The sequence below is a fragment of the Dictyostelium discoideum genome (genome assembly GCF_000004695.1).
Source record: "Dictyostelium discoideum AX4 chromosome 2 chromosome, whole genome shotgun sequence".
NCBI classification, from domain to species: domain Eukaryota; phylum Evosea; class Eumycetozoa; order Dictyosteliales; family Dictyosteliaceae; genus Dictyostelium; species Dictyostelium discoideum.
This window is the reverse complement of record NC_007088.5, coordinates 2300632-2323131: the sequence shown is the minus strand read 5'-3', so window position 1 is coordinate 2323131 and position 22500 is coordinate 2300632. Positions and strand designations below refer to the sequence as shown.

The following is a 22500-nucleotide window of genomic DNA, read 5'->3' as shown; positions in this document are numbered from 1 at the left end:
GTGGGAATGCAAAGATTGCCAATGTAAATTTTTCATTTTCAACCAATGGATAATAAAATACCTTTTTACCATTACCAATTGGTTTAGTTAATGTTAATGGTTTATCAATCTTTAAATCTTTACATTTGATCTCTTTAAACACTGAAACTAATGAATCAAGTGTCGCAACTTTTTTATCAACCGATGGTAAAATTAAATTTGCTTTTGTTATTAATTGTTTCAAAATTGTCATTTTCACATTTATAAAAAAAATAAAATAAAAAAAAATAGAAAATAAAAAATTGTCACTAAAAAAAAAATAAAAAAAATAAAAAAAAAAAAATAAAAAAATAAAAAAAAAAATTGTCATCAAAAAAAAAAATAATAAAAGATGGACCACTCATTAATATTATTTAATTCATTATCTTAAACTCAAAAACAAGTTTCGTTTATTATTATATTCTAAAAAAAATGATTTAAAAAAAAAAAAAAAGAGAAAAAAAAAAAAAAAAAAAAAAAGCTAATACTAAAGTAAAAAAGAAAAAAAAAATTCAAATAATTAAAAATAAATTCATCAAATTTTCTATTAGTTTTCCAAAATTGATTTGGATAACCATTAACGAAAAAAATAATAAAAAAAAAAAAAAAAAAAATTTGTAAAAATCTTTGGGTAGAGTATCACCAAATTAATATGGGATAATAATGGTTAACTTCATCTTAGATATTTTTTTTTATGAGTGAAAAACAATTTTTAATTTTACCCCACAAAACACGCTGGGTCATTTTCATTAACTTTTTGATTTTTGTAGATTATTTTTAGTTTTTGGAAATTAAAAAAAAAAAAATAAAAAAAAAAAAATAAAAATAAAAATAAAAATAAATATGAATTAATTAATTTTAATTATTTATTTATTTTTATTTTTATTTTTATTTTTTTTTTTTTTTTTTTTTTTGGATATCAAATTTCGGGGTTGTGAATTTTGAACTTGTAGTAAATTTTTTTTTTTTTTTTTTTACTTTTCTTTTCAAACCAACAAAGGTAAATAAATAATAAATTAAGATGTTAACATTCAAACAATTAAAAGAAACCGAAAAAGATTTCACTGTTGATGAAAATAAATTCAGAGTTGCACCAAGCAATGAAACCTTAATGGAAACTGTCAAGAATTTAGAAGCCAAGAACCACAGAGTTTCAGTCGTTGAAAATGAAGCTGATGCTTTAAATTTATTATTAAATGAAATCCCAAAAGGTTCTGAAGTCATGTGCGCTAGCAGTTGTACCATTGATGAAATCGGTTTCAAGAAAATTTATTTCAGTGATGATTCTCCATTCGTCAACGTTCATAAAAAGATTTTAGCTTTACCAGCTGATAAACAAGGTAATTTTTAAATTTAAAAAATAATTTTAATAATAATAATAAACTAATAAATTTTTTTTATTTTATTTTTAATTTAAATTAGCTGATGCTCGTAAAGATGCTTTAACCTCACAATACTTTTTATCATCTGTAACTGCAATCTCCAAAACTGGAAATGTTTATGTTGCCGACGCTTCAGGTACCAGAGTTGGCGGTTTCACTGCTGCTAAAAATTTAATCATCGTTTCTGGTTATAACAAGATTGTTGATTCTGATGAATTAGCCGTCCAAAGAACTGAACAATTCTGTTTACCATGTGAAAGTGTTCGTGCTCGTTGGGCTTACAAAGTTCCAGGTTCAATGATTCAAAATCTTTTGGGTATGAAACATGGTGCTCCAAACAAACATCACATTATCCTCATTAAAAAATTATTAGGTTATTAAATTAATAATTAAAAAAAAAAAAAAAAAAAAATAAAAACTAAAAATATAATACGCATAAACTTTTTTTTTTTTTTTTTTTTTTTCATTTTCTATTTTTAGTTTTTTAAATTTTTTTATTCTTTTTTTTATTTTTTTAATTAATTAAAAAAATGAAAGACAACGATCTTCATCCTTATTGGGATAAGGCATGCAAATAGCTCGAAAAAAATTAAAGAGCCCAGTAATTACACAACATTATGTTTGCAGAAAAATTTTTTTTTTTTTTTATTTTTTTATTTATTTTATTTTTAGTTTTTAAGACTTTTCTTATGACATTTTTTGGTGATTGGCGAACAAAAAAAAAACCATCCTCATTATTATTATTATTTTTTTTTTTGTTTTTTGTTTATTAAATTTTGGTTTTTTATTAAAAATATATATATATATATAAATAAATAAATAAATAAATAAATAAATAAATAAATAAATAAATAAATAAATAAATAAATAAATAAATAAATAAATAAATAATGACAACACCAATTAGATAAAGTAAACCAAGAGTAGAATTAAGATTTAAATGTTCACAGAATATTATCAAGATGTTAGAATTAAAAATGAATATCAAGGTGTAGTTGATTAATTTCTTTATTAATTTTATAAAATGGTAATTGAAAAACATTTCCAAATGGTTTTAATTTTAATGAATTAGCTCAATGCTTTAAGAAAATGAATGTTACATATTTAAAAAAATACTACATGTAATTTCAAATTCACAATCAAAATAAATATACACAATTATTACAAGATCCACCATTATTTTATACTCAAGATATTTATAACCAAATTTTAGAAATATTTGTTAAATACCGATAGAATCGATGTATTTATACCACTTTTAAATTTAATCATGGAAACAAATACACCAATAAATACAAATACAAATACATTGAAAGAAATTACAAAAACAATGGGGTTATAAAACAAATAGTTCAATTTATTAAAAATTTAGAAGAAAAATTAAGTTATGATCCTAAATCTGATAGTAATATAAATAATATAAATAATAATATGATAATAATAATAATAATAATAATAATAATAATAATAATAATAATAATAATAATAATAATAATAATAATAATAATAATAATAATAATAACAATAATAATAATAATTTTATAAATTTATCATATATTTAAATGGAGATATTTCAATTATTTAAAATATTCAGTAATGATAATAATTTGAATTATTATTATTCAGTTTTACTAGTAATGAAATGTTTTACCTAGCAATATCCAGTACCAGTTTCAAATATTGCAAATTGGTTTACAATTATTAAATATTGTCAAACAAGTTTAAATTAACAATGGTGGTAGTATAGCAATTAGTAAAAATAGAATTAATCAATTATTTGAATTAAAGAAACTAGCGATAAAAATTTAACAATTCAAAAATCAACTCAATATCAATTATCATCATATGATAGCATAAATTCATTTTCACATTTTGCTCCAATAATTTTAGAACAATATCAAAAGAAAAATCCTTTAAATAATAAAAACAATCAATTATCAAATGAATATCAAAAGATTGGAATATTGCAATTTATAAAATTAAAAGAATTGGTATTTTAATAATAAAATAAAAAAAAAAACTTATCTTATAAGTTCTTAAAATTTATTAAATTAAAATCATATTTGCTTAATTTATTTTAAAACATTTTTTTTTATTATTCAAATACTTTAAATTATTTAAACACATAATAAGAAAATTATTATAATAATTTGAAATAAAATTTATTTTTATTTTATTGAATTAAATTTAAAATAATTTAATTAAGAGTACATTAATATTATTTTATATTAAAAAACTAATGAAATGATTAAAATCATATTGATTTACTTTACAAGCTTATCAGTTTGACTTTTAATTTCATCAATTTTTTTATTTTCTTGGGTGAGAATTTTTTGAATTTCATCACAACTAGCTTTTACTATTGCTTCAGCTTCTGATCTTCCTGGTAAATTGTTCATTACTTCATCAAAGTTCTTCTTAATACCAATAATTGTATTACTTGCAGTGAAATTAATTTGAGCTAATGCTAACCAATTTAAACCTGATGATTTAATTTCATTGGTGAAATCAACTTTGAATTCATCATCAATATCAGCAGCATCAGCGAGATCCTTCATATTGCTAACATCAGATAAAGCTTCACATTGGCCTTTAACTTGTAACCAAAAGAGACGAGTATTTTCAAAGATTGTTCTAACTTTACCCATTGTTTTAATGGTAATTTCTAAACTTTTAATTGAAACCTCTAATGAATTCTTTTGAATTGATAAATTCTTTAATTGAACTACATTTTGAGCTAAATCAGCATTTGATTTTCTTTGTAAATCTTGATATTGAGATTTCAATTTCATATAGGAAGCTTCTTTATCTTCACTTTTAGCAGCTCTTTCTTTGTATTGATTAGCAATTTCATTGATTGTATCACTTAATAATTTACCCAATTTTTCTAATTGTTGATCGATTTCTTTGATTGATTTCTCCAATTTTTCTTTTTTTTCTTTCTTTGAATCAGATTCTGGTTCAGATTCAACTTTTTTCAATTCAGCTTTCTTTTCTTTTAATTCTTTTGATTTTTCTTCTTCTTGTTTTTCTAATTTAATTTTCCTATCTTTAATCTCTGATGAGGCACTAACTGATTCAGTTTTGGTGGTGGTTGGTTTTTCAGTTTCATCTTGTTTTTTGGTTGCTGTTGACTCTCCATCGATAGCATTACCAACAACACCAAGGATTTTACTTGTACTATCGATAACACCAGCTCCTGAAACACTTGAAATGATTGGTCCTGCTAATTGTACTATTGGTGTGGTAACAGCACTAACAACTTGTAAAAGCATTGCACTTTTTCTTTGTTCAGCAGCCTCTTTACTTGCTTTATCAGCCAATTGTTTGAATTCATCAGCTTGTCTTTTAAGATCTTCTACTTCAGTTCTTAATTTTGCAGCTTGAGCCTCGAGTTCACCTTGTTTCTTGATTACTTCATTTTCTTTAACGATTTCATCATTTTTATCACCAGTTGCCATTTCAAGAGCCTCTGTTGATTGGTCAACTAAAATCTTTGACATATTAACCAATTGTTGGGATTTGTCAGCCATTTCTTTAGCTTTTTCAGCAGTTTTGGACATAATACTTAATGCTTTAAGTGGTTGTTTTTCAGCTAAACGTAAAGCAAGTTCATGTTGTTTAAGTGATGCAATACAATTAAAAACAAATAATGAACAAGTACTAACTGTATCATTTACCAATGATTGATATTCAGCCAAGATTTTAATGATTGGTTTTGAACAAGAGTGACCATTTGCTGCAGCATTTGCAACTTTTAATAATTCACCAACAGTTGCCAAACTTTGCATAGCATCTGAAACTGAAATTGAAGCATACAACTTTAAATTGTTTTCAACAGCTACAGTAACTTTTGGACTACTTTGAACAGCTTTTGGAATATCTTCAAATAATTTTACATCAACTGTAATATAATCAATTGGAAGAATTTGTTTTGACATTTCTATTTTTAAAAAAAAAAAAAAAAAAAAAAATTAAAATTAGAAACTATAAAATAAATTATCTAATATAATTTCTTTATGGATTAATAATTACTTTTTAAATATTAAAAGAAAGAGCGATATTTTATTGTTTATTTGTTTGTAAATGATTTTTTTAAAAAAAAAAAAAAAATTGGTATTTATATAAAAAAAAAACTATGTTTTTTATTACTCTAAAGAATAAAGAATAATTGAATTCTAATAAAAAAAAATAATAAGAAATTAAACCAATCTAGATAGTTTATATTTTTTGAATAGATATTTTATCAAACCAATTAAAAGCTTCTCTTTTTTATTTTATTTTATTTTATTTAATTTTTTATATTTATTTTATTTTTTTTTTTTGGGAAAACGATTGTAACAAGATTTGAAAAACAAATATATCATTTTTAAAGAAAATATCCATCCGATTGAAATAGATTCCAATAAAAAAAAAAACCAATTAATTTTAGAAATGGGACAAAAAATAAATAAAAAAAAAAATTAAATTATATATTGATTATTAAAAAAAGTCGAGATTTTTTTTTTTTTTTTTCAAATCATATTGGTGTAGATTTGTTGATTTTTTGAAATCGATTTTGGATATTTGGTATTGTAGTTTTTTTTTTTTTTTTTTGTACTTTTTTTTTTTTCTTTTATACTCGATTTTCATTTTTTAATTCTGTCCCAATTTAATTTAATTTTGATTTTTTATATTAGTTTTACATTAAAATCTTTGAACCCATGTCGAGTATTTTTTTATAAACCCATAGAAAGGGGTTTGTTTGAGTTTTTATTTATTTTGTATATAATTTTATTATTATTTATGTATTAACAGCATTATTAATAACCTTTCTGAACATTATCTCTATAAAATTAAAAAAGAAATAGTTATTATAACATAAATAAGATGTAACATAATTAATTGGAGAATAAAAAAAGAAAGATGATCTTTATCATTATTGGAATTAGTGTATGGGAATAGCTCGAAAAATATTAAAGAACCAGTAATTGCACAACATTATGTTTAGTTACAAACAAAATTATTTTTTTATTTTTTTTAATTTTTAATTTTTATTTTTAGTTTTCGAGACTTTTTGATAGATATTTTTTGATGTTTGATGAAAACAAAAAAAAAAAAAAAAAAAAAAAAAAATTAAATTTTTTTAAAAAAAACCATCCTTTTTATTTTTTTTATTTTTGTTTATTGTTTATTTTTATAATTTAAAAAATATATATATATAAATTAATAATGACAACACCAATTAGTTTAAGTAAACCCAGAGTAGAATTGAGATTTAAATGTTCACATTTAAAGAATTTGGGTAAATATCAATAGTATTATTATTATTTAAAATTTATTTATAATTAATAAAATTTTATATTTATATTTTTAATACTTATTATTATTATTATTTTTATTTTTTTTTAAAAATTCCAAATCAGATATTTGTAGTAAATCAGATCCATTGATTATGGTTTTTGACAAAAGAGGTGAACATGGTGAATCAATATTTGTAGGACAAACTGAAAAAATTAACAATAATTTAAATCCAGAATTTAAAAAATCAGTTATTATTGATTATCATTTTGAAAATATTCAAAATCTTAGTTTTATTGTTGTTGATATTGATAAAGAAATTAAAAGAGTTGGTGATTTAGAAGGTAATGATATTATTGGTCAATATGTATGTGTGTTTATATTTTTTTTTAATAATAATTATTTATTTTCATTGTTATTCAAATATTAATACTTTATTATTATTATTATTATTATTATTATTTCTGAAATAGACAACAACATTAGGTAATATTATATCAAAACCAAATAAAAAAGTTATTAGCGAAATTAAACATAAAGGTAAAGAAACAGGTGTTATTGAGATAACAGCAGAAGAAATTCGTGAAACTGGTCATAACTTTTTATTTAAAATTAATGGTACAAAATTGGATAAAAAAGATTTATTTACAAGTGACCCATATTTTAAGATTTATAAAACCTCATCAAGTGGTAATGTATTGGTTTATCAAAGTGTTGTAATTAAGAATACATTAAATCCAAATTATGAACCAGTGATGATGAAATTAGAGGAATTAAATAATGGTGATATGTTTAGAGAATTGGTATTTGAATTTTGGGATCATGATTCAGTTGGTGAGCATGATTTCATTGGATTATTCACAACCAATGCCGATACAGTTTTAAAAGGTATCACTAGAGAATTCCCGTTAATCAATGCAAAGAAAGCAGCTAAAAAATCAGGTTCCTATAAGAATTCTGGTGTAATAACATTTACAGATTGTAGATTAGTTGGACAACCAACTTTTATAGATTACTTATCAGGTGGTTGTGAAATTAATTTAATGGTTGCAATTGATTGTACTGCAAGTAATGGTTCACCATCAACTTCAACTTCATTACATTATCACACACCAAGCCATCCAAGCCAATATGCAAAATCAATCTTTTCAGTTGGTTCAGTATTGGCACCATATGATTCTGATGGAAATATTGAGGTGTTGGGTTTTGGTGGTATTCATAGGGGTAGTACAAGTCATTGTTTCCAATTTGGTTCAAAAAAAGAAGTACGTGGTGTTGAGGGTGTTTTATTAACTTATGGTGAAGTTATACCATCAATGTCATTATCTTATCCAACCAATTTCAAAGATATCATTTCTTACGCTGCAAAGAAATCATTGGATGGTGTTACTTCAAAATCTCAAAAATATACTATACTCTTAATTTTAACCGATGGTGAAATCTCTGATATGAATGAAACAGTTCATGAAATTGTTAAGGCTTCAAAACAATCACCTCTCTCTATAGTTATCATTGGTATTGGTGAAGCTACATTCGATAATATGAATAGATTGGATGGTGATGATGGTAATTCTTTAACTGATTCTTCAGGTCAAACTGCAACTCGTGATATCGTTCAATTCGTACCATTCAATAATTTCTCTGCAAATCCTGAAGCTTTAGCCACTGAAACACTTCGTGAAATACCTCAACAATTACTTGGTTTTATGAACCAAAATAATTATTTACCAATGAGTCATAGATTAAAATAAAATAAATTTGTAGTTTAAAATATTAATTTTTAATTTTTTTTTTTTTATAATTATATTATTAGTATTATTATTTTTATTTTTTTTATTATTATTATTTTTATTATTATTATTATTATTATTATTATTATTATTATTATTATTATTATTATTATTATTATTATTATTATTATTATTATTATTATTATTATTATTATTATTATTATTATTATTATTATTTTTATTATGATTTAAACTATTATTTTCTGTTTTACTATCAGATTTAGAATCATAGCTTAATTTTTCTTATAAATTTATAATATAATTGAGTTTAAATGTTGAATTGTTTGCTTTATAACTATGTTCTACCATTGTTTTTGTAATTTCTTTCAATGTATTTGTATTTAAAAACATTGATTTAATTCATTATTATTTTTATTTTTTTTATAATACTAATAAAAAACTTAATATTTTAAAAAAAAATCTTAAAATCTTTATTTCTTAAAATATAATTAAATTAATGGCTACTGTACTTTTTAAGCGAATAAAATTAAAAAAATAAGTAAATATTAAATTTTTGTGTTGTTATATTTTGCGCATGTAAAAAACAAAAAGTATAAAATAATATTTTTTATTTTTTTTTTTTTTTGTGAAAACAGAGTGATAACAATGAAATTAATTTTATTTTTATTTATATTGTTTAGTATTTTATTTTTTTTAAAAAATGTTGAAAGTGCAAGTGATGTAGTTTGCTCATTTGGTTACGAAGCATGTGGAAATAGGTGTTATAGTCCATCATCAGGTCAAAGATGTTATCCAGGTGATGTAGTTTGTTCATTTGGTTACGAGGCATGTGGAAATGGGTGTTATAGTCCATCATCAGGTCAAAGATGTTATCCAGGTGGTTTAGTTTGTTCATTTGGTTACGAAGCATGTGGAAATAGGTGTTATAGTCCATCATCAGGACAAAGATGTTATCCAGGTGGTTTAGTTTGTTCATTTGGTTATGAACAATGTGGGAATAGGTGTTATAATCCGTCCTCTGGTCAAAGATGTTTTAATTAATAAATTAACACAAATTTCATTTATGTTCCAGTTTGAACGGCCTAATGATCACAAAATATTAATTCTCCTAATAAAATCTCAATGTATTCCAATGAGTCGTAGATCAAAATAAAATATATTATTATATTTGAGTTAAAAAAATAATAATATTAATTTTAAATTTTTTTTTTTTTTTTTTTATTTTTTATTTTCTAAACATTTTTAATTAAATAAATAAAATTAATTTATAAAGTGAATAAAGAAATATAATAATTTATTTTTTTCATTTTTATTACATTTCATCTTCAAATCTTTTTTTAATAATTTCTAAAATTTTATCATTACTATTATTTGAATCTAAAATTATTGTTTCCACTAAATTTATATTGTTACTTTTATTATTATTATTTTTTAAAATTAAAAAAGTATCTGATAAATTTCTAAATTTTTTAATATCTTTATTTGGTGAATTTAGAACTACCTAAATATTTAATATGGTATGGTTTATATTAGTATTATTTAATAAAGTAATAATTTTATATATTAATCTTACAAATGGAAATATTGGATTTGATTCATTCTCTAAAAATTCAATAATTTTATCAGAGGAATTACTATCATTACTAATAATTATTGGAATTTTTGTTAATTGATTTAAAACAGAGTTTAAAATTAATTTTGAATTATCTTTATTATCAAAAAATAAAGAATTTATATCAAGTGATAATTTTAAATCACCAATTTGAGTCATAAATTTAAAACATTCATTTTTATTGTTTTCATCATTTGAAACTATTAAAAGTTGTTTAATTGGTCTAGTTAAATTTTTATCTAATCTCTTTTTTTTATTATTTTAATTTTAAGGGTGTTAATAATAATAATAATAATAATAATAATAATAATAATAATAATAATAATAATAATAATAGTAATAAACAAATTTTTAATGAAGAAATGAATACCTTTAAAGGATTACAACCAATTCTTGGTACTTCAACATCTAAAGGTTTCTTTAACCTGTAAAAAGGTTGCTCTGTTTCATTATTATTGATAAATTCTATTTTTGGGAATAATGAATTTAATTCTGATATATTATTGCTTTTAGTATAAAATCTGCATTTTGATATAAAATTATTAAAATTTTTTGAAAAAGATATCATTGTTTTTTATTGGGAATGCGAGTAAAAAAAAAAAAAAAAAAAAAAAAAAAAAAAAAAAAAAAAAAAAAAAAAAAAAAAAAAAAAAAAAAAAAACTAAAAATTGAGATATTTATTATTATGGTAATGTAAAAATGGTTTTTTTAATTATTAAATTAGTTTCAAAACAATAATTAATTTAAATTAGTTTCAAAACAATGAAGATTCAAAATGGCATCGAAAAATAAAAAAAAAAATAAAAAGTCAAATTTCACAAAAAAAATGGAAATAAGGTTTCGGTTTTTGTTTTATTATAATAAAAATAGGCCATTTTTTTTTTTTTTTTATGAATTTTATTTTTTTTTTTTTTTTTTTATTTTTGTTTTTATTTTTATTTTTATTTTTATTTTTATTTTTATTTTTTGTAACTTTTCGACTAAAAATAAAAAAAAATATTACTTTGTTGTAAAAAAAAAAAAAAAAAAAATGACAACACCAAAACCAACAATTGCCAAGATCTCACCAGAATGTCAAACACATTTTCAAGATATTAAATTTAGAAATAAATATCAAGGTATTTTATTAAAAGTAAATGAAGAGAGTAATATGGTAGTTGATAAAACATTAGTTGCAGAAGGAGAATTCTCAGAATTGGCTCAATCATTACCAACTGATCAATGTAGAATTATTATTTATAGATATAAATCTGGTGAAGGTTCAAAATTATTTTTTATTTATTGGGGCCCAGATTCAGCACCACAACAAGATAAACTCATTTATGGTAATGCTAAAGTAACTCTTGCCATTACCTTGAAAGGTATTGATCATAAAATTTCTGCTTCAAATTTAAAAGAAATCTCTGAACAAGTTTTTATTGATAGAATTACTCCAAAAACTGCTTAATTTAAATTAAATTAATTATAATAATAATAATAAAAAAAAAAAAAAAAAAAAAAAAAAAAAAAAAAAAAAAAAAATTGTTCAATTCTAAAAATAAAAAAAAAAAAAAATGGGTTTGGGTGTTGGGGTTGGGGGAGGGGTATTGGGTTATTACATTTTATTATTATTATTTTTTATTTTTATCTCCCACACTTTATTTTTGTTAAGACCCACACCACATAACCGTTAGATTATTATAATAAATTTAATATTATATTATTTAATTTATTTATTTATTTTTTTTTTTTTAAAAAAAAAAAACCAGTTTAATAAAAAAAAAAAAAAAATTTAAAAATAGAAATAATAAATAAAAAAAATAAAAAAAAAGTAATAACTAAAAAAAAAAATAAATAATAAAAAAAAAAATGTCAGCACCATTATCACCTTCTCCAACAGTTGTAAAATTATCACCAGAATGTCAACAATATTATCAAGATGTTAGAATTAAAAACAAATATCAAGGTGTAGTTTATAAAATTAATAAAGAAAGTAATCAAATGATAATTGATAAAACATTTCCAAATGATTGTAATTTTAATGAATTAACTCAATGTTTTAAAGAAAATGAATGTTGTATTATCGTTTTTAAATATGTAATTTCAAATTCACAATCAAAATTATTTTTTATTTATTGGGGTTCTGAAACTGCACCACAAACTGATAAGGTTTTATACAGTAACGCAAAATTAACTTTAGCAATAACATTAAAAGGTATTGATATTAAAATTGCTGGCACTAAAAAATCTGAATTAACTGAAGAAATTTTTAAAGAAAGAGCCATACCAAAACAAGCTTAAAAAAATAAAAAAAAAATAAATAAAAAAAAAAAAAAAAAAAAAAAACATATATTTTTTAGTTTATTATTACAATTAAAATACATAAAATTATTATTAGTTAATTATTTAAATAAAATTAATTTTTATAAATTTTGAAATATTATTTAAATTATTTTTTGGATAATTTTTTGAAAGTGTTAAAGTTTCCAATTTACAAGGTAGATGATCACCATTTAAAGGATATTTAAAGGAGATACCAAATTTTAAATGTTTAATATTTGAATTTGAAATTGCACCTTTGTCAATTGGTTGATTAAAAGAATCACCATAGGTAAGATTAGTTATTGAATTTGAAATAAATGAATTTTTTAAAGGTTGATTAAAAGTATTACCAGTATCTAATGATTGGATTGTTAAAGGTATTGAAATTGCAAAATCAATTATATTATTAAAATTTGAAGAGAATTTTAAATTTTTTATAGTTGAAGGAATACCATGTAAAACTTTATCAACTTCTAAAGTTTCAACAGATTCACCAATTAAATGTAAACTTTTAAAATAATAACCAATTGAAACTGATTTTAAATTCTTTGGGAATACAACATCTTGCAGTGAACAAGGACTAAATTTAATTGATTCTAAATTGCATGGTAAAACGTTATGCCCAATTGGATAGTAATAACTTTTACCAAGATCTAATGATTTCAAAGAGTATGGTAAACTTCCTTTATAAATTTGTTGAGAAAAGTGTTGACCCAATTCTAAAACTTCCAAACCTTGAGGTAAAACACCAACATAAATTGATTTATTAAAATTACATTGAAATCTTAATTCTTTTAAATTTGGTGGTAATAATGAAACCCTTTGTTTTTCATCATAAATCGATTGATTAAAACCTTTGAATTTTAATTTTTCAATTGATTTTAGTAATTTAAATTCTTGATTTAATAAAAATTGATTCCATTGTAAGCCAAGTTCAAGTACTTTTAATTTACTTGGTATTGAATTTGAATTTATTAATTTATTAAATGAATCACCTAATATTAAAACCTCTAAATCATTTGGTAAACTACCTATTTCAATCAATTGATTAAAAGAATTTCCAATTTTTAAATATTTCAAACCCAATGGTAAACTTGTGAATGGAATTAATTCTTGATTGAATTTATCGCCCAATGTTAATGATTTCAATGATTTTGGTAACATATTTTGATTTGATAATTTTTGATTAAATGAATTTCCACCCAAATCAATTGTAATTAAAGATGTTGAAAAATTTGTTAAATAAAATATTTTATTAAATGAATTTCCAAATTTAATTGATTTAATTATTAAATCATTCCAATTATTATTATTATTATTATTTTTTAAAAATGATTCTTCATTTATATTGTCATCATTAAAATAATCATTAAATGTTATTTCTGATATATACTCTTTAAATTTAATTTCATTTAATTCTTTTAAACTTTTTAAATAATAATGATAATGTTTATCTAATAATTTCATTTGATTAAAAATTTCTTTTTTTAAAAATATATTTCTAAAAATATTTAAAAATAAATCTCCACCATCATTCTTTACTTTTCTTTGATTCATTTATTTATTTTATTAATTTATAAGAAAAAAAAAAAAAAAAAAAAAATTAAAGAGAGTGTTTGTTATTTGTGATCGTTTTTTTTTTTTAATTGTTTTTTTGTGATTGTTTTTTTCGTCCGTTTTTTTTTTTTTTTTTTTTTTTTTTTTTTTTTTTTTTTTTTCTTATAAAAATAAACTTTTTTTCTTTGGACTGGTCCAAAAATAAAAAATTAAAAATTAAAAATAAAATAAAATTATATTTATAAATCTTTGAATTATGAAAAAAAAAAATCTAAAAAAAAAAAAAAAAAATAATTGTTTTTTTTTTTTTTTTTCCAATCAAAATTAAAAAATAATTGTTTTTTTTTTTATTTTTTTATTTTTTATTATTTTATTTTTTTTTTAATTATAATAAATTATCTGAATTTTTTTATTATTTAGATTATTATAATTTTTTAATAAATTTAAAGATTGGAAAGAATTATGAAACATTAATATTTCTATCGAAGATGGTAAATGATTTAAATTGATTTCTTTTGAATATAAAGGACCAAACTTTAAATGAGTTAAACCATCAGGTAAACAATTTGCATTAATTTGTTGATTGAAAAAGTGACTAAATATAATTGATTTTAAATTTCCATTCTTTGGTAAACTAAATTCATTCAATGGTTGATTCCATTTTAGTCCAAAATCGATTTCAGTTACTGAACAAGGTATTTGTTCCATTGAGATTTCTCTATTAAATTGCACACCGAATTTAACTTTTAAAACTGAATTTGGTATAGTTCCAACCATTATCTCATCGTTAAAATATTTATCAAATTTAAATATTTTAATTGAATTTGGATATTTATTAATTTTATTATTATTTTTATTATTTACATTATTATTTTTATTATTATATACACTATTACCACCAATTTTTAATTTTTCAACACCATTTGGTATGTATTGAATTGGTTGATTATAGGATAAACCAAATGATATTGATTTTAAATTACCAGATAATGGTAAAACACCCAATGATAAAGGACAATTGAAATTTTTACCAAATTTTAGGCAGGTTAGACTCGGTGGTAATGAATTAATTTGAATATCTTGATTAAATGATTCACCAAATTCCAATGAAGTCAATGATGATGAATTTGGTGAGAATGAATTTTGATTAATCGCTTGATTAAATGAATAACCAAATGTTATCTTTTTTACAGAGTTTGGGAATATATTATTATTATTATAATTATTATTATTTTTAAAATTAATTAATGATAATGGTTCGTCAAAATAAAAACTAAATGTAATATGTTGTAAATATTCTCTATATTGAAAATTAAGTAACGATTTTAAATCATTAAATTCAAAACTTGAATAAAGGTTATATAAACGTTGATGAAATAGTATTTCATTCTTTAAGAAAAAGTTTCTCCAAACTTTCCAAAATAATAATTCTTTATAATCAGTATTATTTGAATTATAAATTGTAAATTTTGAATCAGACATTGATATAATTTTAATATTTCCAACATTTTCATTTGAAAATGAAATAATTTTATCTTCAATTAATTTTTCATTATTTAAATTTAATAATGATGATTCACATGATGACGATGACGATGATGATGATGGTGTTGATGTTAATGTATATGGTGATGAAGATGAAATATTTGATTTTTCCATACAATTTAATTTTCTTTTTTTATCACTTCTATTATCAATATTATTATTAATATTATTTGTGTGATTTGAAAAATTAATAAAATTATTATTATTATTATTATTATTATTATTATTATTATTATTATTATTATTATTCGATTGTTGTTGATGAATTTTATTAAAATGATTTATAGTGGTTGTATTATTAAAATTATTATTATTGCTATTATTTAATTGAGTTTCCGTTGTAATTATTGTATTTGTATAATAATTTGTATTTCTACTTTTAAAACGACTAAACTTCATTATACTTTGAAATGTGTGTGGATGTGTGTTGGTAAAAATTTTAATTTATTTTAATCTATTTTTTTTTTTTTTATTATTTTTATTTTTTTTTTTTAAATTATATATGTAAAATAATAAAAAAATAAAAAAATAAAAAAATAAAGGTTACAATTACAAATTAATTATTTTTATAATAATAGAACTGCTATTCATTTAAATTTTTGGTAAAAAAGAAGGAAAATAGATTGGAGGGGAGAATGGAAAAAAAAAAAAAAAAAAAAAAAATAAATAAGGGGTTTTAAAAATTTTGTACAAATTATTTTAAATAATTAAATTATTTTTATTATTTTTTTTATTAATTTTAATATTTTTATTATTGCCCATTTATTTTATTAAATATATAGTATTAATGTAGTTTCAACCGTTTTTATTAAATTGAATTTATAAAAAAAAAAAAAAAAAAAAAAAAAAAAAACTAATAAAGAATAGACAAATAAAGAATTGAAATGATATAAAGAGGAAAAAAAAACAATAATTGGAATAAACTCGTTCGATTTAAAATTAAAATGTTTATTGGATTTTTTTACTGAAATTGGGAAATTGTGGGAAGGGGATGTTTTTGTTGTTATTATTTTTATTATTTTTATTGCTTTTGTTATAGGTAATTAAAAGAATAGATCTAATTTAACACACACAAAAAAAAAACTTTATACCACACATACATATAGATTTTCTTTTTATTTATTTTTATTTGAATATTTATATTTAATTTTTAATTTTTAATTTATTTTAAAAAAAAAAAAAATATATAAAAAAATTATTTTTTTTTATTTTGAGTTATTTTTATTTTTATTTTTTTTTTTATAAAAAAAGTGGGTGGTAACATTTAAACTGTTGTGCTAGATCTATATTTTTTTTTTTTTTTGTTTTTTTTTTTTTTTAATTTTTATTTTTTTTATTTTTATTTTTTTTTTTTTTTTTTTTTTTTAACTTTGAACCATATCAACTTATGATAGTTAACATTGGGTGGTGTGAGGTTTAAATTGAAAATATCTTTTTTTATTTCCAAAAACCAATTTTTTGATTAAAAATAAAATAATCGAAAAAAAAAAAAAAAAAAATTATATCAATAATAATTTTAAAAATTTTATTTAGTTTTATAATTACATTTAATTGGACTTGTTTTAAAAATAGTTCAGGTGGCTCAGGAAAATCGAATTTATATATTTTTTACTATTTTTATTTTTTTTTTTTTTTTTTTTTTTTTAATTATTTAAAAAATTTAAAAATAAAAAAAAAAATATATAAAAAATAAGGAAAAAATTATAAAAATTAAAAAAATAAATAACTTTGTTTTTAATTAATTTTAAAAATTGAAATTGATTTAATATTTCTAATTTTACAAATTATTTCTAAATAACTGGGATGTGGTGAGACTTTAAATTTAAATTTAAAAAAAAAAATTTAAATTCTTTAAACAAAAGGAATTTTTCAAATATTTTGTTTTTTTATTAATTTTAATTTTTTTTTATTTTTTCCTTTTTAAAAAAAAAAACAATAATAAAATAAAATTAAAATATGATACTCATGTTATAAGATAAATAATTATTTTTATGATGAAAAGACAACATAAATAATTTATATTTTATTTTTTTTTAAATAAAAAAAAAAAAAAATAAAAAAAAATAATAAAAAAAAAAAATAATAAAAAAATAATAATGAAATGTTTTTTTTTTTTTTTGGGTGGTGTTTTTCTGTGGTGAGACACAAAAAGTAATAAAATAAATAAAATAATAAAATTAAAATTTTTATTGGTTGATAAAATTTAACAACATTGCACCTTCTTTAATTATATATTTACAAAAAAAAAAAAAAAATTAATATCATTTAAAATAGTGAAAATTGGATTGGGGTTCAATTAACCAATAAATTGCGCCTTTTTTTTTTTTTTTTTTTTATTTTTTTTTTTTTTTTTTTTTCATTTTTTTTTATTTTTTTTTTTTTTATTTTTTAATTTTCATACGCAGAACACTTAAACACAATAAAATACCACCCACTCAACACAGATTATTTAAATTACATTTAAAAAAATAAAAAAAATAAATAAAAAAAACTTTAAAACCAAGGAAAATCTTTTGTTTTTAAAAAAAACTAAAAATGGAAACAATAAATAAACCAAATAAATTAAAAATCAAAGAGAACTATATAAACCAATTGGATCTTTCTTTTCAATTTTCTCAATCTCAATTTTTAAATAATAATAATAATAATAATAATAATAATAATAATAATAATAATAATAATAATAATAAAAATGAAGAATTAAATGAAAATGAAAAAATTGAACTAGAGAATTATTTGAAGGAATTAAAGCAAATGATGCTTGAACAATTTAAAGACAATGTTGAAATAATTGTTACAAATTTAGAAGATTCAAAAGAAATTAAAAATCAAAATGAAAAACAACAACAACAACAACAAAAACCAAGTTTAGTTTCAAAAGTTTTAAAAATTGAAACAGAAGTTGCAGATCCATCAATGATTCAACAAGCATCTACATTACAAAAACAATTAGAATCATTAGTAACAAAAGTCACCCAACTTAGACAAGATGTACCTTCAATTATACAAGCTGAAATATCTCAAAATCTTCAAAAATCTTCATTATTAATTAATAATTCAACAAATTTAACAACAATAACAACAACAACAACAACAACAACAACAACACCAATTAATAATAATAATAATAATAAAAAAGGAAATAATAATAAAAAAGGAAAAGAAATTGAACAACATAATGTGGTAGTTGATGAAAATAAAGAATTAGAAGACTATCATGAATCAGTGTTGACAATTGTTACCAATGTTTCTGAAAATATTGAATCCATTTCAACTGATTCATTAGAAATTAAAAAGAAAATCAATGATGTTTTGGAGAAATCTAAACAAACTATTGAAGTTACAAGAATACTTTTAAAATAATTCTATATATATATGTCTATATATGGTCTATATCTATACAAATATATAAATATAAATATATAAATATAAAATATAATTAATTAAAATAATAATTAAAATAATAATATAAATAATACCAATAATATTTATAATAACAACATGTATTAAAAAAAAAAAAAAAAAAACTACCGATAATAATAATTAAATAATAATAATAATAATTACAACAATAGTTCAAATGATAATAATATATTATTGTTATTATCATACTTGCTCATTACATCAATAATAATAATAATAATAATAATAATAATAATAATAATAATAATAATAATAGTAATAACAATTTTATTAATATTAATATTAATATTAATTATAATTATTATAATCATCATTATCATTATCATCATCATCACCATCAATTACATATATGTCAATATTATATATAGATTTTTTTTATAGATCATTAGATGCACATATTATTTATTTAATTATTTTAAATGATTTGTAATCAATTTACAATATATGCTCGCTCACTCACTCACTCACTCAGTCGGTCAGTCACACATAGGTAATAGATAGATTATTATCATCACCTTTTTGTAAAATAATATCTACAAATTTGGAATAATCAATTTATACAAATTGTGGGTTTTTTATTTTTTTATTTTTTTTTTAATTTACATATGTATAAATAAATCTACACCCTATATTTTTAATGGTGAGGTGGATATTGTTTTTTGGTAGTAATAGTAGTAGTATTAGTAGTAGTATTAGTAGTAGAAGTAGTAGTTTATAGTGGCAACAATATTTGTAGAGAGGGTGGTAAAAGTGGTAAAAGTGGTAAATGGTTTATTTTTTTATTTTTTTATTTAAGGAGAATTATTTATTAACCAAAATAAGACTTAAATAACAATTAATAAACAGAACAGATAATAAAAAAAAAATTTTAAAAAAATACTTATTTTATATAAAAACAAAAACAAAAAATAAAAAATATTAAATTCAAAATTATTTGTTGAATAGGTGTATTTATTTAAATTTTATTATTAAACTTTTTTTTTTTTTTTTTTTTTTTCCTTTTACTTTTATTTTTTTTTTTTTCCTTTTAAATCTCATAAGAATAAAAATTATCTCAAATGTATGGTTTTTTTTTTTTTTTTTTTTTTTTTTTTTTAATAATAATAAGAATCGGATAATATGTGTTAAATTTTTTTTTTTTTTTTTTCCAAGCAAGAAATGTTTGAAAATAACACTTCTCAAGTTTTCTTAATATGGTAAGATTAAAAAAGGAAGAAATCAATCTATTAAAAATAAAATTTTGATTAATAATAGCTATAGAACTTTAATTATTTTTTTTTACTTTTAATTACAAATTCAATTATTTTATTAATTTTTTTTACTTTAAAAACTCAGAAAAAAAAAAAAAAAAAAATAGAAATCATCATCATTTATAATTAAAAAAAAAAAATAAAAATATAAAAAATATAAAAAAAAATAAAAAAATAATAAAAAATTTAATCAGTGATTTTATAAAGGATTTATTTTTTTTTTTTTTTTTTTTTTTTTTTTGTGATATTATCATCTTTCACGAAGATAAAAAAAAAAAAAAAGTGTGTGAAAATGTTTTTGATGATCGAATAGAGCTTTCATCATTAAATAATTTATTATTATTATTATTATTATTATTATTATTTTTAAAAAATTAAAAAAAATAGGTAAAAGTTAAATAAAAAAAAAAAATAAAAAAAAAAAATAAAAATTAAACTCCTTTTAACATTTTTTAAATTATATTATATTAACTGGTAATAAATTTATATTCTTTTTTTATATAATTATTTTTTTTAAACGTTTTGATTGCCCACCAAAAAATTAAAAATTAAAAATTAAATATTTATAAATTATTAGTTTGACAACCGGTTGACCTATTTTTTTATTTTTTTAATAGAATTTCAGAAAAAATCATTATCTATTTTTTCTTTTTTCTTTTTTCTTTTTTCTCTTTTTTCAATCGGTTATTTACCATTTATATATTTATATATAATTATTATTATTATTTTTTTTTTTTTTTTTTGAATTTATTTTTTTAAATTATTTTAATTTTTTTTTTTTATTTTTATTTTTAATTTTTATTTTAATTTTAATTTTAATTTTAATTTTAATTTTAATTTAAAATAATCATTAAAAAATATTATTCGGCAAAATAAAAAATAAATTATTAAACAATCATAAGAAATATAATTCTCGTCCACTTCAAAACATTGGTTTAATAATCACCCTTTCTCTTAGTGATCAATGTTGTAAATTGTAAAAAATAAAATAAAAAATAAAAAAAGAAACAAAGAAAAATCATAAAATTATGGAGGGATATCTACAAATCATTATATTTGATACTTAAAAAATTTTGTATTTTAAAATAATGCCAAAGTCACTTCCGAATAAGCCTTTTTTTCAAATTTTTTTTAAAAAAAATAAAAAAAAAAAAACTAAAAAAAAAAAAGTAAAATAAAAACCACAATTAATCTGAAAAAATTATTTTTAATTTGTAAATCCCATATCAATTTCAAAAAATGTGTCAATTTGGACCATTAATAATACCAAGAAATTATTGTTATTATTATAAAAAATTTAAATAATAAATAAATAAATTAAATAAATAAATAAAAATAATCAAATATATTTTTTTTTTTTTTATTATAATTTTTTTTTTTTTTTTTTTTTTTTTTTTTTATGTTCGGTTCACAGAAAAAAAAAAAAAAAAAAAAAATAAAAATAAAAAAAAAAAAAATAAAAATAAAAAAAAAAATAAATAAAATTTAAACTAATTATTGCTTCTAAAATTAAAAATAAAAATATAGACTTTAAAATAGCCATTTTAAATACGTTTTTAAAATCTCTCGATAATCACATTAATTTTTTTTTTTTTTTTTTTTTTCAAATTTTTTTTTTTTTTTTATTTTTTTATTTTTTTTTTTTTTAAAGCATTATCAGACATTCACAAATACACACACAAACACACATTTTTCACTAATTCACATACAATTTAGAGATAAACATAAAAAAAATCTTTAAAATAATAATAAAAAAATTAATAAATAAAAATAAAAATAAAAATAAAAATAAAAATAAAAATAAAAACAAACAAATAAATAAAAAACTTTGTTATTGTGTGAATTACCATAGTTATAGTTTGTCATAATAATAATAATAATAATAATAAAAAAAAAAATTAAAAAACTTTGTACAATAGTAATAATTTAAAAAAATTAATCATAGTATTTTAAAAAAATTAACAATATAATAAATAAAACAATAGAATAATTAATAATTAATAATAAAAAAAAAAAAAAAAAAAAAAATAAAATTATAAATAAATAAAATAAAATAAAAAAAAAAAGGGACTCAATTAAATCTTTACTGGTTTAAAATTATTTTTAATAAAATAAAATAATAACAAATAATAAAACCATACAATAACAATAACAACAACAACAACAACAACAAATGGTATCAACAACAGTTGAAACACCAACAAATAAACAAACAAATGTCACAATAGCAAAACCTAATAGTAATAATAATAATAACAAGATAACATCAACAAACACACCATTGGCATCATCACCAAATAGTCCACATAGTGTTAGTAGTAATGGTAAATCAGATGATATATTCACTGATGAAGATGATGATGATTATTCATCAGATGACG

General features: G+C 19.0%; 13 protein-coding genes across 13 annotated transcripts in view; 8 read left to right on the top strand and 5 right to left on the bottom strand.

Annotated features, from left to right (window-relative positions):
- The window catches only part of DDB_G0273031 (hypothetical protein), a gene marked incomplete at both ends in the record, with an annotated part of 2053 nt that extends 1821 nt beyond the window's left edge, over positions 1 to 232 (bottom strand). The window contains one exon of the mRNA XM_639941.1: positions 1 to 232. This exon is cut by the window's left edge and continues 97 nt beyond it. Coding sequence (XP_645033.1) covers positions 1 to 232 — 232 coding nt within the window.
- An 807-nt stretch (positions 233 to 1039) lies between these two features.
- On the top strand, positions 1040 to 1781 carry 3B-1 (prespore-specific protein; the record flags this gene model as incomplete). Its single annotated transcript, XM_639940.1, has 2 exons — positions 1040 to 1358; positions 1441 to 1781. 2 exons carry the CDS (start codon positions 1040 to 1042, stop codon positions 1779 to 1781), a joined length of 660 nt encoding a protein of 219 aa, XP_645032.1.
- A 1261-nt stretch (positions 1782 to 3042) lies between these two features.
- On the top strand, positions 3043 to 3400 carry DDB_G0272879 (hypothetical protein; the record flags this gene model as incomplete). Its single annotated transcript, XM_639939.1, has 2 exons — positions 3043 to 3070; positions 3189 to 3400. The coding sequence occupies 2 exons, from the start codon at positions 3043 to 3045 to the stop codon at positions 3398 to 3400; spliced, it is 240 nt and encodes a 79-aa protein (XP_645031.1).
- A 264-nt stretch (positions 3401 to 3664) lies between these two features.
- DDB_G0272877 (hypothetical protein) lies at positions 3665 to 5341 on the bottom strand (the record flags this gene model as incomplete). The annotated part of the gene is made up of 1 exon (XM_639938.1): positions 3665 to 5341. The coding sequence occupies one exon, from the start codon at positions 5339 to 5341 to the stop codon at positions 3665 to 3667; it is 1677 nt and encodes a 558-aa protein (XP_645030.1).
- Positions 5342 to 6611: 1270 nt separating this feature from the next.
- Positions 6612 to 8431, top strand: cpnB-1 (phospholipid-binding protein; the record flags this gene model as incomplete). The annotated part of the gene is made up of 3 exons (XM_639937.1): positions 6612 to 6697; positions 6816 to 7047; positions 7154 to 8431. 3 exons carry the CDS (start codon positions 6612 to 6614, stop codon positions 8429 to 8431), a joined length of 1596 nt encoding a protein of 531 aa, XP_645029.1.
- Positions 8432 to 9076: 645 nt separating this feature from the next.
- Positions 9077 to 9472, top strand: DDB_G0272650 (hypothetical protein; the record flags this gene model as incomplete). Its single annotated transcript, XM_639936.1, has 1 exon — positions 9077 to 9472. One exon carries the CDS (start codon positions 9077 to 9079, stop codon positions 9470 to 9472), a length of 396 nt encoding a protein of 131 aa, XP_645028.1.
- A 271-nt stretch (positions 9473 to 9743) lies between these two features.
- On the bottom strand, positions 9744 to 10611 carry DDB_G0272648 (hypothetical protein; the record flags this gene model as incomplete). The annotated part of the gene is made up of 3 exons (XM_639935.1): positions 9744 to 9932; positions 10005 to 10289; positions 10414 to 10611. 3 exons carry the CDS (start codon positions 10609 to 10611, stop codon positions 9744 to 9746), a joined length of 672 nt encoding a protein of 223 aa, XP_645027.1.
- Positions 10612 to 11073: 462 nt separating this feature from the next.
- cofD-1 (hypothetical protein) lies at positions 11074 to 11490 on the top strand (the record flags this gene model as incomplete). The annotated part of the gene is made up of 1 exon (XM_639934.1): positions 11074 to 11490. The coding sequence occupies one exon, from the start codon at positions 11074 to 11076 to the stop codon at positions 11488 to 11490; it is 417 nt and encodes a 138-aa protein (XP_645026.1).
- A 401-nt stretch (positions 11491 to 11891) lies between these two features.
- cofC-1 (hypothetical protein) lies at positions 11892 to 12323 on the top strand (the record flags this gene model as incomplete). The annotated part of the gene is made up of 1 exon (XM_639933.1): positions 11892 to 12323. One exon carries the CDS (start codon positions 11892 to 11894, stop codon positions 12321 to 12323), a length of 432 nt encoding a protein of 143 aa, XP_645025.1.
- A 105-nt stretch (positions 12324 to 12428) lies between these two features.
- Positions 12429 to 13901, bottom strand: DDB_G0272644 (hypothetical protein; the record flags this gene model as incomplete). The annotated part of the gene is made up of 1 exon (XM_639932.1): positions 12429 to 13901. One exon carries the CDS (start codon positions 13899 to 13901, stop codon positions 12429 to 12431), a length of 1473 nt encoding a protein of 490 aa, XP_645024.1.
- Positions 13902 to 14282: 381 nt separating this feature from the next.
- DDB_G0272642 (FNIP repeat-containing protein) lies at positions 14283 to 15845 on the bottom strand (the record flags this gene model as incomplete). The annotated part of the gene is made up of 1 exon (XM_639931.1): positions 14283 to 15845. The coding sequence occupies one exon, from the start codon at positions 15843 to 15845 to the stop codon at positions 14283 to 14285; it is 1563 nt and encodes a 520-aa protein (XP_645023.1).
- A 2136-nt stretch (positions 15846 to 17981) lies between these two features.
- On the top strand, positions 17982 to 18809 carry DDB_G0272640 (hypothetical protein; the record flags this gene model as incomplete). The annotated part of the gene is made up of 1 exon (XM_639930.1): positions 17982 to 18809. The coding sequence occupies one exon, from the start codon at positions 17982 to 17984 to the stop codon at positions 18807 to 18809; it is 828 nt and encodes a 275-aa protein (XP_645022.1).
- Positions 18810 to 22292: 3483 nt separating this feature from the next.
- DDB_G0272638 (phosphatidylinositol-4-phosphate 5-kinase family protein) overlaps positions 22293 to 22500 on the top strand; it is a gene marked incomplete at both ends in the record, with an annotated part of 3651 nt that continues 3443 nt past the window's right edge. Inside the window, one exon of the mRNA XM_639929.2 lies at positions 22293 to 22500. This exon is cut by the window's right edge and continues 865 nt beyond it. Within this exon, the coding sequence (XP_645021.2) occupies positions 22293 to 22500 (208 nt within the window).